This window comes from Ahaetulla prasina, chromosome 8 (assembly GCF_028640845.1).
Source record: "Ahaetulla prasina isolate Xishuangbanna chromosome 8, ASM2864084v1, whole genome shotgun sequence".
Taxonomy (NCBI): Eukaryota; Metazoa; Chordata; class Lepidosauria; order Squamata; family Colubridae; genus Ahaetulla; species Ahaetulla prasina.
Window position 1 is genome coordinate 63964469 of NC_080546.1, and position 18182 is coordinate 63982650.

The window sequence follows — 18182 nt, forward strand, 5'->3', positions numbered from 1 at the left end:
AGATCGGCCCCGAGGCGCCTCTTATGTGGGGTGCCGCAAGGGTCAGTTTTCTCGCCTCTTCTGTTCAACATCTATATGAAGCCGCTGGGTGAGATCATCCGTGGTTTTGGGGTGAGTTGTCATCTATACGCTGATGATACACAGCTGTATATTTCCACCCCTAACCACCCCAACGAGGCTGTTGAAGTGGTGTCCCAGTATCTGGAGGCCGTACGGGTCTGGATGGGGAGAAACAGACTCAGGCTCAATCCCACCAAGACCGAGTGGCTGTGGATGCCGGCATCCCGGTACAGTCAGCTAACTCCATCGCTGACCATTTGGGGGCGAGTCGTTGGCCCCCACGGAGAGGGCTCGCAATCTGGGCGTCCTCCTGGATGTACGGCTGTCTTTAGAAGAACATATGACGGCCATCACCAGGGGAGCTTTTTATCAGGTTCGCCTGATACGCCAGTTGCGCCCCTTTCTGGACCGGGCTTCCTTATGCACGGTCACTCATGCCCTTGTTACATCCCGCCTGGACTACTGCAACGCTCTCTATATGGGGCTCCCCTTGAAGGGTACCCGGAGGCTTCAACTGGTCCAGAATGCGGCTGCGCGGGTGATAGAGGGAGCACCTTGTGGCTCCCATGTGACACCTCTCCTGCGCTGTCTGCACTGGATTCCGGTGGTCTTCCGGGTCCAATTCAAGGTGCTTGTTATCACCTTTAAAGCGCTCCACGGCTTAGGACCAGGGTACCTACGGGACAGCCTGCCACCAGTAGCCTCACACCGACCAGTGTGCTCTCACAGAGAGGGCCTCCTTTGAATACCGGCAGCCAAACAATGTCGGCGGGCGACCTCCAGGGAGAGGGCTTCTCTGTGGGGGCTCCTGCCCTCTGGAATGAGCTGCCTCCGGGGCTTCGTCAACTCCCCGACCTCCGGACCTTCCGCCACGAGCTGAAGACGTTGTTGTTTCGACGTGCAGGACTAGCTTGAACATAGTTTTAAATTGGGGTTTTAAATTGGGGTTTTAAATGGGGTTTTTAATCTTATTTAAAATTTTTAGGCCATTTATGGAATTAGTTTTTTATACTGTTTTTTAAATCTGTATTATATGTATTTTGGTTTTTATTGGCTGTGAACCACCCTGAGTCCTTCGGGAGAAGAGCGGTATACAAATATAATAAATAAATAAAATAATAAATAAAAAATATAGAAGGTTATGGTTTGTTATATGGTTGGCATGCATATGTATTATATGATAAGAAAATTGATAAGATATTTAAGAATAATTTATTTATTTATTTATTTATTTTATTTATTTATCAAACTTCTATACCGCCCTTCTCCCGAAGGACTCAGGGCGGTGTACAGCCTTCATTTAAAACAATTAATATACATATTAAAATAACAATTAAAAAACTTATTCAATAAAAGGCCAAATTAAAACCGTCGATTGACCATAAAAATACCCAATAAAATTACCATTAAAAGTTTAAAATTTAAATTTAAAATTTAAAAAATCAGGCCAGTCCCGCTTGTATAAATAAATAAGTTTTCAGTTCCCGGCGAAAGGTCCGAAGGTCAGGCAATTGGCGTAAACCGGGGGGAAGTTCGTTCCAGAGAGTAGGTGCTCCCACAGAGAAGGACCTTCCTGGGGCCGCCAGCCGACATTGCTTGGCGGACGGCACCTGAGAAGACCCTCTCTGTGAGAGCGCACGGGTCGGTGGGAGGCATGTGGAACAGCAGGCGGTCCCGTGGTACCCGGGCCCTATGCCATGGAGCGCTTTGAAGGTGGTAACCAAAACCTTGAAGCGCACCCGGAAGACCACAGGCAGCCAGTGCAGACTGCGCAGGAGTGGTGTTACCCGGGAGCAACGCGGTGCTCCCTCAATCACCCGCGCAGCTGCATTCTGGACTAACTGCAGTCTCCGGGTACACTTCAGGGGTAGTCCCATGTAGAGAGCATTGCAATAATCCAGTCGAGAAGTGACGAGAGCATGAGTGACCGTGCATAAGGCATCCCGGTCAAGAAAGGGGCGCAACTGGCGGACCAGGCGGACCTGGTAAAAAGCTCTCCTGGAGACGGCCATCACGTGATCTTCAAACGACAGCCGTTCATCCAGGAGAACGCCCAAGTTGCGCACCCTTTCTGTTGGGGCCAGTGACTCGCCCCCAACAGTCAGCCGCGGTTGCAGCTGACTGTACCGGGATGCCGGCATCCACAGCCACTCTGTCTTGGATGGATTGAGTCTGAGTCTGTTTCTCCCCATCCAGACCCAGACGGCCTCAAACAACGGGACAGCACTTGACAGCTTCGCTGGGGTGGCCTGGGGTGGAAAGTACAGCTGGGTATCATCAGCGACAGATGATAACTCACCCCAAAGCCACTGATGACCTCGCCTAACGGCTTCATGTAGATGTTGAACAGGAGGCGAGAGAATCGACCCCTGCGGCACCCCACAAGTGAGGCGCCTGCGGCCGATCTCTGCCCCTGTCAACACCGTCTGCGACGGTCAGAGAGGTAGGAGGAGAACCACCGATAAACGGTGCCTCCCACTCCCAACCCCTCCAACCGGCGCAGCAGGATACCATGGTCGATGGTATCAAAAGCCAATGAGAGATCCAACAGGACCAGGGCAGAGGAACAACCCCTATCCCTGGCCCTCCAGAGGTCATCCACCAACGCGACCAAAGCTGTCTCCGTGCTATACCCGGGCCGGAAGCCGGACTGGAACGGGTCTAGATAGACAGCTTCCTCCAGGTACTGAGGGAACTGCCGTGCCACCACACTCTCTACAACCTTCGCCACAAAGCGAAGGTTGGAGACTGGACGATAATTACCCAAAATAGCTGTGTCCAGGGAAGGCTTCTTGAGGAGGGGTCTCACCACCGCCTCTTTCAAGGCGGCGGGGAAGACCCCTTCCATCAAAGAAGCATTTATAATACCCCGGAGCCAGCCTCGTGTCACATCCTGAGTGGCCAGCACCAGCCAGGAGGGGCACGGGTCCAGTAAACATGTAGTGGCATGCAGCCTCCCCAGCAACCTGTCCATGTCCTCGGGAGCCACAGAATCAAACTCATCCCAAACCACATCAACAAGACGAGCCTCAGTCATCTCATCTGGATCATCGCAATCTTGGTCCAAGCTATCCCGAAGCTGAGCGATTTTATCGTATAGATAACCGCTAAACTCCTCGGCACATCCCTGTAAGGGGTCATCCCGTCCCCCCTGATGAAGAAGGGAACGGGTCACCCGAAACAGGGCGGCCGGGCGGTTATCTGCCGACGCAATGAGGGAGGAGGCGTAAGAACGCCTCGCCACCCTCAGTGCCACTAGGTAGGTCTTTGAAAAAGGCCTAACTAGTGTCCGATCAGCTTCGGAGCGGCTGGACCTCCAGGCACTCTCTAGGCGTCTTCTCCGGCGTTTCATCTCTCTCAGCTCCTCAGAGAACCAAGGAGCTAATCGAGATCTGCGCCGGGTCAGAGGCCGCAAAGGCACGACACGGTCCAAAGCCCCAGCCGCGGCCTGTTCCCAGGCCGCGACTAGTTCTTCGGTCTTGTCGTGGGTAAGATCCTCAGGGAACGGCCCAATTATTATTAATAATTATTAATTATTATTAACCATAATATGGTTAGAAGTGCTTTGTTGAGGGTTTGGAAAAAAATATCAATATAAGTTAGATGGTAAGATATGGGCAATCCCCAGACATATGATAGAGAATATAAATATACTCCAAAAAGTGGAGGTTATTACCTATAAAGAGCTTTTGATTATGGAAAAGGGGGAATTACAATTAAAATCTAGGGAGAAATTGAGGGATGAAGGGAAAAAAAGGGAAAAAATCATACGTGGTTCCAGTATGGACAATTGCAAACTAGATGGAAAATAGATCAGAAAATTGGTATTAGGCAAAGTGATGATAACTTGGTAAAACAAATAAAAGATCAAGGTCAACAGCATATAAAGAGATTATATAATGTATTGGTAGAAATTGATTCAGAAATGGAGTTGGTTAAAGATTGTATGGTTAAATGGGCACAAAATTTTCAACAACCTATAATGTTAGAAACATGGAGAAAAATTTGGGTAAGGAATGTTAAATTTACACAAGCACAAAATTTAAGAGAAAATTTTTATAAAATGTTTTACAGATGGCATTTAGATCCGAAAAAACTGTCGTGTATGTATCCAAATGTGAAAGCAAAATGTTGGAGATGTGATGGTGAGGATGCTACTTATTATCATATATGGTGGACTTGCAAAAAAGTTAAAGCTTTTTGGATTAAAATATGGTGGATTATGCAGAACAGTTTGAAAAAGAAGATCAAGTTTGTTCCACAGTTCTTTTTATTAGGAATAATTCCAGACTGCACTGTTATAGAGACAAAATTGATTTTGAACTTAATAACTGCTGCGAGAATAGTGATTGCACAATATTGGAAGAAAGAAGACTTACCCACAATTGGAGAATGAACTAGTAAAGTATCAAATTTAGCAGAAATAGCTAAAATTTCTGTCTACTTGAAAGACTATATACAAGAAAAATATATTTTGGAATGGAGAAAGTGGATTGATTATATTCAAAATAAGTATCAGATTAAAAAATACCAATTAATTTTTGAGTGAAGATAGGATTTGTTTTGTATTAGTATGTTTAAGAATGAAGGGAATTGATAGTGTGAAGGTGTGAAAGGATTGAGGATTATGTTTTATGTTTTATTTTAGATTAAGTTTGTTAGATATTATACCCTGTATTCTGTTCTGGGAAGTCTGGGGGGGTGGAGGTGGGAGGGGAAATGGTGTGGGGGGAGGGGAAAGATTATAAATTGATTGAATGCCATTGTACAGGAATAATTGTAGAATTAAATATGTTGGATTGGTGCAAAGTCGGGGCTGCTCAGCAACCACTCCAGAAGGGAAAGGGTAGGGACAGAGGAGTAGAAAGAAAGAAGAAAGTAGGTAGATAGGAAGGAAAGAAGGGAGGGGGAAGAAAGGATAGGAGGAGAAGAAGGAAGGGAAGAGGGAGGGTTAGAAAAGATAGAAGTGAGAAGTGGGAAGGAGGAGAGGAAGTAAGAAAGCGAGGAGGAGGAAGGATGGGGAAAGTAGAGGAAGGTAGAGAAGGTTGAAAAGGATTAAGGAAGGGAGTGGCGGCTGAGCAGGCCCGATTGAGCATAATTAGAGAGGATGGATTATTGGATAAGTGATTGTACTGTACACTGGTTAATTTGTTGGAATTATTATGGAAAAAAAAACCTTTTTAAAAAAATATAAAATAAAAGAAGACAATTATGTAAAATTACTGAAACAAATTCAAAAAGATTTAGAGAGTTGGGCAAAATTACAAATATCATTGATTGGAAGAATTGCCACTATAAAGATGAATTTTATATTTATTACAAACTGAACCTATAAAATTGGGGAAAAACTTTTTTGACAAATTGGATAAAATTATTAGTAAATTTATATGGTTAGGGAAAAAGCCCAGAATTAAATTAAAACCCTTGTGAGATTCTAGAACTAAGGGTGGCTTTGGCCTCCCAGATTGGGAACTCTACCATCAGGCAGCAATAATATTATGGCTTAAAGAATGGATAAATTTAAAAAATGCAAGTATACTAATGACTGAAGAACATGATATACAGAGGGGTTGGCATGCCTTTATCTGGGAGGGAAAAAGCAAAGCCCACAAGTACTTCCAGAGACATCAAGTGAGGAAACTATTGTTAGAAACTTAAAAGAAACTTTTACACAAAAGTTCACAAACTGAAACCATCCCTATCTATAGGACCTGATGGACTATGTGCATACTTCTTAAAAAAGCTTTCCACTAATATAGCAGAACCCCTAACCATAATCTTTGGAAAAGCCTTCACGACCAGTTCCCTTCCCAAACTTTGGTCACTAGCCACGGTCATCCCTGTCTTCAAAAAAGGAGACCCCAGCTTAGTTGAAAATTACAGACCAATCTCTCTATGCTGCATCACCTGTAAAGTTATGGAATCTATCATCAACCAATCAATTATCCTCCACCTAGAAACAAACAATCTACTCTCTAATAAACAATTTGGTTTCAGAAAAAAATGATCATGTAACTTACAACTTCTTCACTGCAAAAACATATGGACTACAAATCTTGATCAGGACAAAACAATAGATGCAATTTACATAGACTTCTGTAAAGCTTTTGACTCAGTGGTACATGACAAACTTCTCCTAAAACTAAAATCCTACGGCATCTCCGGACCGCTCCACAATTGGATAACAGCGTTCCTGTCAAACAGACAACAAGTGGTCAAAATAGGCAGTGCCCTATCAAATCCTGTTCCTGTCAATAGCGGCGTTCCCCAAGGCAGTGTTCTTGGACCAACACTCTTCATATTATACATTAATGATCTCTGTGATCATATTAAAAGTAACTGTGTTCTTTTCGCTGACGATGTCAAACTATTTAACACTACCAACAATCCAGCTACCCTTCAAAAAGACCTTGATTTTGTGTCAGAATGGTCAAAAACTTGGCAACTCCAAATCTCAACCAGCAAATGCTCTGTCTTACACATTGGAAAAAAGAATCTAAACACTAAATACAAACTCAATGGACAATACCTTACAGATGACCCCCACCCTGTTAAATACCTTGGAGTTTTCATATCCAATGATCTAAGTGCCAAAGCCCACTGCAACTACATCGCAAAAAAGGCTTTAAGAGTTTTAAACCTAATCTTACGTAGCTTCTTCTCCAGAAACATTACACTACTAACCAGAGCTTATAAATCATTTGCTAGACCAATTCTTGAATATAGCTCGCCTGTCTGGAACCCATACCACATTTCAGACATCAATACAATTGAACGTGTCCAGATATATTTTACAAGAAGAGTTCTCCACTCCTCTGAATACAACAAAATACCTTATGCCACCAGACTTGAAATCTTGGGGTTAGAAAACTTAGAACTCCACTGCCTTTGACAGGACCTGTGTTTAACACACAAAATCATCTATTGCAATGTCCTTCCTGTTAAAGACTACTTCAGCTCCAATCACAACAATACAAGAGCAAACAATAGATTTAAACTTAATATTAACCACTTCAATCTTGATTGTAGAAAATATGAATTCTGTAACAGAGTTATTAACACTTGGAACACACTACCTGACTCTGTGGTCTCTTCTCAAAATCCCCAAAGCTTTAACCAAAAACTGTCTACTATTGACCTTACTATTGCTTTTATTCAAATTCAGCTCCTTAGCCAATTTATTGGTGACTTGGGTGATAGAGGAAATTCCCAGCCCAACCTGGGCAGAGCTAGTTTTCCATCTAATTTTAACTTTTTATTCAGAAAAAGCATTCAGTCATGTAGCCCTCTGTCTTTAAGCTGCAATGAGGCAGAACTACAATTTATGACTATAATTAAGCCCCAAATTTATGTTGCCAAGTGAGAAATTTTTTAAGTGAGTTTTGCCCTGTTTTATAACTTTTCTTGCCATATTTCTTAACTGAATCACTGCAGTCATTAAATTAGTAACACGGTTATTAATCTGGTTTCCCCATTGACACTGCTTGTCAGAAGGTCATAAAAGGTGATCACATGACCCCGGGACACTGCAACCATCATAAATATGAGTCAGTTGTCAAACATCCTAAGGTAAATCACTGATCAAGAGGATGCTGCAAAAAGTGTGAAAATGGTCATACATCACTTTTTTCAGTGCCATAGTAACTTTGAACAGTCACTGAGTGAACTGTTGTAAGACGAGGACTACCTGTTTATCATCTCAATGAGATCAGCCTTAGATTTAAGTCAGAAGAAATTTATGCAGAAAAGCCCTAAATTTAATATATTAAATAATGTAATTCCTACAAAAAACATACTTTCTCATGAAGAGCTTCAGGGGTGTGTTAATAAACTTCTGAAAATCCCGCAGGAATTTTATTTCTTTCCACACTTTAATTATGGCTTTCAGCAATGTTCGATCTTTTTCTTGTTCGTTATCACGAAATCTTCTTGTTTTCCTGCTCATGAATATAAACATTTCATTGCAGGGAATATACCGATATACATTAATATACATCAAATAATGTTAGCAATATTGAAAAAATGACTATAATCACTCAGCTATAGTGTAGCAAGTCAGATTATCGAATCCCAAATCATTTAATAACCAGGTTGCCAAGAGAATGCACCTTACTTTCCTGGGAACATAATAAGGCCCCTGGGATAGTGGCAGGAAGCAATATAGGTACAATCATGATTTTATCTCTACAAAAGCATGATGCCACTTACTCAAGCAGAAACTACCAGTGAAGCAAAACTGACACTCCCTATTCTTACTACAGTCTCTATCTTATTTTGCCAATAGTTTCCCTGAAAACTGGCAAAATCTTTAGGACCAAGCAAGATGTGGGCTGGGAGCTTTAATGCTTATAAAAGGCAGAATATTGGGCAGGAGGAATAACCTTGAAGAACAAAAGGAACAGCCATAGTCAAAGCCACATTCTGATTTTTTTTAAAAAAATCTGAGACTAAGCCAAGACAACAATTGAAAAAATGTCTCAAGCAAAACACTTCCTAATTCTGGAATAGGATGACTCACATTGGCACAGATGGATCATTGTAGATGGGTAGGTGTGACCAGGTGGCCGGGACCAGGTCAGCACAAATGACTCAGCACAAATGACTTGACATGCCTAGGTGGGTGCAACTGGGTCAGCATGGTTGGTTGAGCATGAACCAGAGCTGGGCTCCATTTCATTCCACCCCAGCACCATAACGTAAAAGTGAGAGAAATCCACAAAGCCTCCCAGAACCCATGCTGGAGCCCTGTGGTGGTCGATCCACTGCCCTCAAAAACAACTTCCCTGTCACCCTCTTCTTCTTCCTCCTCCTCCTCTTCCTCTTCCTCTGCTGGATTGGAGACTGTGAAGATCTGGATGGGGAGGAACCGTTCCACCTCAACCCTAACAAAAAGGAGGTTTTGGCCCACCTGGGTCTCGAAAGCAAACACGTTTTATATCTTCCCTCAAAGGAGATGAAACCTCATCTTCTCCAGATCATTCTGTCTTGAAGGGTGCGCTTCAAGGTATTGGTTACCACCTTTAAAGCGCTCCATGGCTTAGGACCGGGCTATCTACGGGACCGCCTACTGCCGACTTCTATCTCCCATCGTCTGGTACGCTCCCACAGAGAGGGACTCCTCAGGGTGCCGTCAGCCAAACAGTGTCGACTGGCAGCCCCCAGGGGGAGGGCCTTCTCTGTGGGAGCTCCGACCCTGTGGAACGAACTTCCCCTCGGACTTCGACAATTACCTGACCTTAGGACCTTTCGCCGCGAACTTAAAACTTATTTATTTCGTATGGCTGGACTAGCCTGATTTTTATTTTTATTGGATGGGTTTTTAAAATTTTGTTATTTTACGGGGGAGTACGTTTTTTAACATTTTTGGGCATTTGAATTAGTTTTTTAAGGGATGTTTTTAATTACTGTGTGTATTTATATTTTATCTGCCTGTTCACCGCCCTGAGTCCTTCGGGAGAAGGGCGGTATACAAATTAAAATATTATTATTATTATTATTATTATTATTATTATTATTATTATTATTATTATTATTATTCTATAAGTATAGTTAGTAGTGAAGAAGTGAGCTTTCTCCATGATTTGTTGTGTCTTGTCCGCTCTCACCGCAGCCGGGGTCTGCTTATCTGCTCCCGAACACGGAGGAATGTATGCCTCCCAGCCCCAGTTCTGGCTTCATGCCCAGACAAGCTGCAGAAGAGGGGGCACCTCCCGGTCCCAGCCCTGGCTCCATGCCCAAGCAGGCTGCAGAGGAGGGAGCATCCCCCAGCCCCAGCCCTGGCTCCATGCCCAGGCAAACAGAGCAGCTAGACCCCTCCCCCTCCTCCACAGCATGTGAGCCTGAGGAAAGTTTACTTCCAACAACAGCTGATTGGAGTGACCCTCGCATCAGAAGATTGGATAGGCGGAGGCAACAGAAGGAAGGGAGGGGCAGGCCTTAATGAGTGCTGAGTCATGGAGCCACACCCCATGGCCTATATAAAGGATCTGCTTTCTGGCAGTCTCTGAGTCAGGCAAAATCGAACTTATCTTGCTGAAGTCACTTACTGGTCTCCTGCCTGCTCTGAGGACTTTGCTAGGACTTTGGGCAGAGCTGCAGAGGCAAGCCTGATTCGGATTTCCCTGAACCGGCTGTCAGCGGAGGAGTGGGACACGACATGATTCCCCTGCAACTTTCAAAAAAGAAGATCTTGCTGGTGGGTGAAGGGGGTTCCAGGAGCTATTTGGCTTTAGCCCAAGAGGCATTGTGAAAGCCAGAGGCAGAAAGCAAGTTTTTCTGGCCTTGGAGGGCAGTGCTCATTGCCTGCCCCTTCACTGGCTTTGCATCAAGCAGCTGCCAGAGAGAAGGACCACCACCCTAGGAGTGCTGAGTTGGACAAAGAAAGGAGGAGCGATTAACAGGGTGCAAATAAAGCTGGATATCCTCAGATCATCTGGGGAGGGAGGGTTTGAAAGAGCTCAAATCTCCAGCTACATTAAAAGCTCCATGGTGATGTGGGTACTCTTATAATCTTACCTGGAGGAAGGCAAAAAATGGGGGGATTTTGACATCTTCCTCCCCCAGGGCCGAAAAAATACTCACTTCCTTCCTGCCATCCTCCCCACTTCTGAGAATCACAAACTTGCACTGCTGCTGTGAGTTTTTCCGTTCCAGTGCTAGAATCCCCCTTAAAAATAGTTTTCCAAGACCCCACCCCAGTGGTGGAATTCAATTTTTTTTACTACTGGTTCTGTGGGTGTGGTATGGTGGGCATGGCAGAAGGATCTCCATTCCCAGCCCACTCTGGGGCCAGCCAGAGGTGGTATTTGCCAGTTCTCTGAACTACTCAAAATTTCCACTACCGGTTCTCCAGAACCTGCTGAATAGCACCCCTGCCCCACCCCTTCTCTTCCCTCTCAACTCTCAAATCCACCATGACTCATTGATTTCTGTGGAAATTCATCCCATTTGGAAATGTCCTGCCCCATCCTCTGCCCCTTTGATCTCAATTTGGGGTGTCCTCAGTGCCCCCACCCCCAGTGACATAAAGTCACCTCCTTAAGGCTTCCCCTGCAAGCTTGCATATTACCAAGATACATTTTTACAATGTGTTTCTATTCTCCAGGGTGATTTTTATGTGTGATGGGTGCCTCCTGAATCCCCAGATCAATGCAAAAATATTCTCAACTTGTGCAGATCTTTCTTTTCTTTGGTGGGTGAGGAGGCCCTGCCCCATCCCACAAGCTCATAAAAAGAGGAGCCTTGGTAAGGCGGGGGCAGCCTCCAACCTCAACCCACCCCACAAATTTCTCATCACAGGCTGATGTTCTTCATTGCCCACTTGACTTTCTTTCCTCACAACAGGATGAGGGGCGGCTTTCCAATCGGCCAGGTCTCCCTGCCCACCAGCTTTGTCACTGGCATATGACAGGAGTCCTTATCCCTTCCCACCTTTTCTCCCTCTTGGCTTCCTGGCTGCCAACAGACTGAGGGCTGCCAACCTGCACCTCCTGGCACACCCATCTTGTGATGGTCCCTCCCTACCCATTGCACCACTCACTTCCCCCAACCTGCCCCACTTCTGCCTTTCATAATGGCTGTTGGGATGAAACCAAGTAGCTCCCTGACCCACCCACCCCGCCAGCCTAATCTTCTGTTTATTTGGAAGTTGCAGGGGGATGACTCCCACAGAGTTCTGTATAGACAGAAAGATCTGGAGAAGGTGAGGTTTTGTCTCCCTGGAGAAAAATATGAAACATCACAGCTCTCAAGATCCAGGTGGGCTGAAAACCTCCCTTTTGTTAGGGTTCAGATGGAGCTGGTTCCTCCACATCCAGATCTTCATAGCCTACAGTCCAGGAGGAGGAGGAGGATGACAAGGAGGTGGTGGTGCTGGTAGTGGTGGTGGAAGAGGAAGAGGAGGAGGCAGATAATGGGGAAGTTGTTCTCGGGGGTAGTGGATTGACCACAGCTGGGCTTCTGGGCAGGCTCCAAGAGGCTTCACAGATTTCTCTTCCTTTGAGGTTGCAGCACTGGTATGGAACAAAATGGTTCTTGGCTCTGTGTCTGGTTCCCAGCAGTTTAAGGAGGCGAGGAACTGGTGGGGTGCTGAGTTTTCCCCACAGCCAGATGGCTGAGGTGACTTGTCCCGCATTGACTTCGCTGTGCCCAGAAAGCAATGCCCACCTGATGCACCCACCTGCCATGCCTATCCATCTGTGCTGACCTGACCACACTCACTCATTCATGCCCTCCCAGCCATGCTCACCCAAAAATTTGTGTCGACCTGGTCGCAATAAATTGTCTTAGACCTTCTTAGTTCTCCCATAGAAGGGAGAAAAGGGGGAAGAATATTCAGACTTACAAGACTGTTACTATAACCTTAGAATAATAGCAATATTGGCCTGGATGACTTTGGTTTCCTAGTCTGGACTAACTGGAAGATCTGACAAGCTGTCCCACCTGATTTGTCCCCATAATACTTCCTTTTCCTACCATTCTAGTTGCTCCCAGAAATGGCACATTAGAAAAGGACAATAAATAAAAGGTATTTTATCATATCAAATGGTTACACAAAGAGGGACTTAGAAGAGAGTCATAAACCTTCTGCTGGCTGGCCATTATGTAATTTCAATTAAACAAAAAGATTTACCTTACAAAATAAATACTTGATGGAAAAAAGAGGTTCTTACGAAATTCCAGTGACAACAGTTCATTGCCTTTTATTAGAGCATGACTCAGTTCCTTTCCAAGAACCACTTTTTCAGCAGGATAACTTTTTTAAATTGAATATTAAAGCAATTATTAATCTACTCACCTTATTTCAAGCTTATATTCAGTTATGCTTTGTTGGACTACTAAGTTTGGAATTCCACTTTCGGCAGTATCCAAAATACTTTGTAAAGAATTTCTGAGAGCATGAAGCTAGAAAATAAGCTTATAAATATTAGTATGATTTATTTGCACCACCATAATGAAACTATTATATTTCTGTATTTTTCCTTATTACTAGCAACATCAATAGACCTGCTTTTCTATGAAAATGCCAGAAGCATTCTCCAAAATAAACCAGGGAAGAACATGGAAAATACGGTTTTTTGATTATTTTTCAATATTATTGTCTCACCCTTATTGTTGCTTTTATTTTAAATCACATTCTTCCCAATCTTGAAGTCCAAGATTTATAATTCTAACCAATGTATTCATCAATCAAATACCTAAAAGCAGGAGAACTGGAAGCGTCGTGGTGAGACTACCTGGAAAATAGCAGGCTCTGATGAGCCTCGCGAAAATCTAGCCAGACAAACCACTGTTGGGGGGGTCTTCGGACTGGAACCGTTTTCGAGGGATGGTGAAGGAGAGGCATCTTGGATGAACAAGAGGAACAGGTAAGTTCCTTGAAGCATCGGAGGCAGCCCTCTGAACCGGTAGCGGTGGTGGCTGCCATTAAAATGGCCGCTCTGAAGTTGGGGCAACCAGACGAAGATATGTGCAGGAGCGATGCCTGAATGGAGCATTGTTACCAGGTGAATGATTGGCTAACTCAAAGGTAAAAATATTTTTTAAAAAAACAGCTTAAAAGAAGGTGGAACTAAGCAGCTAATTGGGAATTTTAATTGGAGGAAGAAGAACAAAGAGGAAGTTAAAGAATTAAAGCCCAAAAAAGAAAAAAAAACTTTCTACCTGGATTTACAATTAGAATTGGAGAAATCAAATGGAATTTGGAGAAATTAAAAACAATAAAAGGAAAAGAAATTGAAGAGAAAGTACTTTCTATGTGAATTTAAATGTGCTATTTTGTTGTCTTGGGATTTGTGGATTGGAGAGAGACATCTGCTGCTGAAAAGAAAGCACTACAATAATTGCTTTGAAAATAGAAGGATTAGCAACTAGCAACTAGCAATTAGCAATTAGCAATTAGCAACTAGCAATTAGCAATAGAAGGACTACCGTGAGAAATTTTAAGGAGTATTTGTTTATTTTTAAACAGCTGGGTCTTGACTTTGAAAGGAAGTGAAAAAGAACAAAGCCTTAAATTGGAATGGATTAGATAAATATTTGAACTGGATATTATTTGGAAATAAAAAAAGAGAGACTACGGGACTTGAATCTTAATTAACCATAAAGTAAAATATATTTTTTTTTTTAATTGACAATATGGAGCACTGGGAATATGAGGAACTAATGGAGATGTTTAAAACTGTGTGTGAAGCATTTAAGGATAATAAAAAAGCAGAAGCCTGGTTAGAATACACAAAAAAGGAAAAAGAGAATAAAAATGAGAAGCAAGAATACAATGTTGAAGGGAAAATAAATGAAAATAAAAAGATAGATAATTACACTGGGATTGTCAGTGACAAAAAAAAATGGATGGGGGAATATCCCCAAAAAAGAAGAGAAGAGAAGGAAATGGGAAATGGGAACTGTGTAAAAACAGGGGGAGAATTATGAGGGTAACAGTCTTAAAAGTTAGAGAAAGGATCCAGGGGAAAAGATACAATAAATACAAAAAGAAAAAGAAGAAAATAAGAGAATGGGATAAAGGGAGAAAAATATTAAGAAGTGGAATTTTGGAGAGCCAAAAGAAAATGGTTAAAAGGGGAAGAATAATGGAGAGAAGGAAAGGAAATAAAGCATTTATTAGATGATTTAAGCGCATTTTGTTAATAGTAGATATTGTATGTAAGAAGCAAACAAGATGAAGTATATTGTTAATTGTAAAATGAATTAGCAAATGTAATATGAAATGTAATTTGGTTTAACTATGGAAATAATTGAAATGAAGATACAAAATTGAAATGTTAGTAAATGATGAAATAAAATAATTAATTGATGTTAGAATAAGAAATTAGGAATTAAAGAAAGTAAGAGGTGGAAGGTTAACTAAGTTAAAATGTTTCAATGTAAAAATGAAATAGGATGAAATATATTGTTAATAATAAAAAAATATGATGGGGATATCGAGAAACATTTAATAAATAGAGAAAAAACTGGGGTTGCTCAGATACCATTTTGGAGAATATTGAATTGAAAATGAATACAACAATGGAGAGAGAATGGAGAGAGGAGTAGAGGGATAGAAGGAGGGGAGAAGAGAGGAAGGAGAGAGAGGAACAAAAGAAAGGGGAAAAGGAGAGAAAGAAAGGGAGGGGAAATAAGAGTAGGAGAGGTCAGAAAGGGAGGACTGGAGGAGGAGTGGGGGAAAGGAAGGGGAAGCAGAGAAGGGAAAGGACAGGAGGAAAGAAGAAAGTAGAAAAGGATAGAAGAAAGGAGGGAAGGGAAAGAGAGGAGAAGGAGAATAAGGATTGTTGTAAAATAAGGGAGATGGCATGGTAGAAGAGCAACTCCGAGTATACTCAAATTTATTAGGATGAAGAATGAACTAATATGTAAATTAAAAGAGAATATATATAATTAACAATGGATAAGATAATCAACTGAAATAATGTTAAGAAATTAGAATTTGAGGGTAGATGGTGATACTGTTTATATAATAAGTATAGAAGTATTAAGATAAGATAAAAAAGTAGGAAAAAAGAATATTTTGGCAGAAATTGAAACTATGTAAAGTGTATTTGGATATGATAAGTTGTATATGATAAGATTCGGTCAATAGTCTGTTCATAAAATTTGTATGTGAAAGAAAAAATCAATAAAACATTTTTAAAAAAATCAAATACCTAAAAGCAAAGAAGATAATGAAGAAGATTCACACAAAGCAAACTTGTTATTTAAATCTTTTCAGAATTCAACCTTAATTAATATATACTGTTAATTTGAGCATTTACTTGAACTTATTTTAACAACAACTCAAAGATTGAATATTCAATGTATTTCACTTTAGAGGACAGGATATGTATTATTATGTTTCAGCCCATGAAATTGTGGGACCCAGCACAAAAAACTGGACAGCCATTTGTTTGGTGGAATGGGACTATTAGGGTCTGACCCTTGGCAGTATCTACTTCTCTCCCAGGTCCCCGCTGCAACTGACCTTTCAGCGGCATTTCATTCTCCGCTGGTCCTCTTCTCCCACCAATGGCCCCTCACATCTCCACACATGGCTCTTCATCCTGGTTGATTTCCCTAGTCATGTTTTTACCCAGGCAATTTGCTGCATGGGACAAATAGCCACGCCTCCTGGCAGACAATCCAGCATTGCGTGGCTGCAGATGGTACTGATGCAGAGACACTAGGGGGCAATGGGCATTGAGGGGGCGTGATGGGCAGCTGGATGGCGATTGCAGTTGGGCGACGGGCGATTGTGGAAGTGCTGAAGAAAGCAATGGGAGGTGCACTTTTAATTTTTCCTCACCATTTAATGGTGTTTCTCTCCTCATCCAACCTGCTCCAAATTCTTAGTTTTCTTAATTGAAGGATGGCTGTGATGCAGGGACCAGGTTTTTAGGCTCTGGCACATTCATCGCTGTGGCAGGACAGGAAAAAGATCTTTCCACTTGGGAGAAAATGTTTGGGGGAAGGGATAAGGGGAGGATCATGAAACACCTTGACTGTTATTTCAAGACGTCTTAAGAGCAGGGATGTCAAACTCAATTTCATTGAGGGCCACATCAGCATTATGGTTGCCCTCAAAGGGCCACGAGGCCAAAAGGGAAGAGCTGGTGCCCACAGTGAGCAGTGGACAGGACCTGGCCCATTGGGAGACAGGAGCATAGGACAGCATGAGCCAAGCATTGGTGGGGGCTGGCTCCAGGTCACCCTCTCCACTGTGTGGCAGGGCCGGAGAGGGGAATGAGGTACTCACACCAGATGCAGAGTTGCTGTCTGAAACGGCCAGGTGCCTAATAATGCACAACCACCCCACAGAGAAGGATGGTTGCGCCCTGGGGTGCAGGGCCTATGGAGCACCACAGCCCAAGCAGAAAGGAGGTCACCCGATTAGTGTTGACAGTTGAGTGGGCAGGAGCCACGATGTGGCAGTGACAACTACCGACTAGGCTGCCTCACTGCAGCCCCATCTCTCTTTAATTGCCCACAGCCATTTCTGGGATGGGGCAGGCTTCCAATGAATTGGATTGCATCCCTCTCAACCACGCCTCTGCCTCTACCTGTGGCTTAAAGGGCTGGCCCAACAGCTATGGCTCACAGACCCACCTGCACTGCATGGACTGCAGAGCCCCAAAGTGTACAAGTGACATGCACATGGGCCAGGACTAGATGTGGCCCACGGGTCTTGATTTTGACACATCTGTCTTGGAGAGTAGAATCTTATACTCCCTTCTTTCCTTATCTTTCTTCTATTCTCCTTCCTTTCTTCTCCTTCCTTCCTGTTTCTCTCCCTCCTACCTCTCTTCCTTTCTTTTCCTTCCTACTTTTTTCTTTTCTTTCTTTCTCCTTCTCCCTTCCTTCCTTTTCCTTTTTTCCACTCTTTCCCTCCCTCCATGAATAAATGAATAAATGAATGAATGAAAATTGACACAGCAAATACTATATAGTCCTCAACTTAAAACTACAACTGGAATCAAAATTTCCATTTCTAAGCAAGATGATTATTCAGTGAATCACACTTGACTTTATCCCCTTTTTTGCCATGGCTGTTAGGTGAATCACTGCAGTTGTTAAGCAAATCTGGCTTCCCTCATTGGTTTTGTTTTTTGGAAACTGGCTGGGAAGGTCATGTGGATGGTGGTCCCTCAACTTATAACAACAATCGAGACAGCGTGCCCCAGTGTTCTGGGGAAAACACTGAAATTCCAGTCATTTTGGGGGCCCTTTATGGACCATGGCTGTCCTGGAGGGACAGCAAACAAAGGAGGCACTGGCTGGTGCGAACAGGGAAATTGTAAATTTCTAATGCTGGCATTAGTCTTCGACCCAGCGATGAGGAAAGGCAGCCATTAGAAGCTGTCAAAGTCGGGACAGCCAAACAAAAGAATTGAGCAGGAGCGGTGATTTGAATGGAGTATTGTTACCGGGTGAGTGATTGGCCAACTCACAGGTAAGAAGAAAACATTCTTTAAAGCTGAAAAGACTTTCTAACTTGAAATTAGCGGCTAATTGGCATGTGGAAATTCAAAGTGAAGGGAAACAAAAAGCAAAGAGAAACTCTAAGACTAAAGCCCTAAAAGAAATAACTTTCCATCTGGATTTAAAATTGGATTTGGAAGAAAAATAATAAAAGG

The 18182-nt window shown here is 43.0% G+C and overlaps 1 protein-coding gene across 16 annotated transcripts in view; it reads right to left on the minus strand.

The window, feature by feature from the left end:
- CC2D2A (coiled-coil and C2 domain containing 2A) overlaps positions 1 to 18182 on the minus strand; it is a 300925-nt gene that overhangs the window by 179825 nt on the left and 102918 nt on the right. For 15 of the 16 annotated variants that reach the window (XM_058192308.1, XM_058192307.1, XM_058192300.1 and 12 more), the window contains 2 exons: positions 12857 to 12963; positions 7857 to 7997 (listed from right to left, as the gene is read on the minus strand). In XM_058192308.1, coding sequence (XP_058048291.1) covers positions 7857 to 7997; positions 12857 to 12963 — 248 coding nt within the window. The remainder of the gene's footprint in view (positions 1 to 7856; positions 7998 to 12856; positions 12964 to 18182) is intronic. The other variant, XM_058192299.1, reaches the window with a different exon arrangement.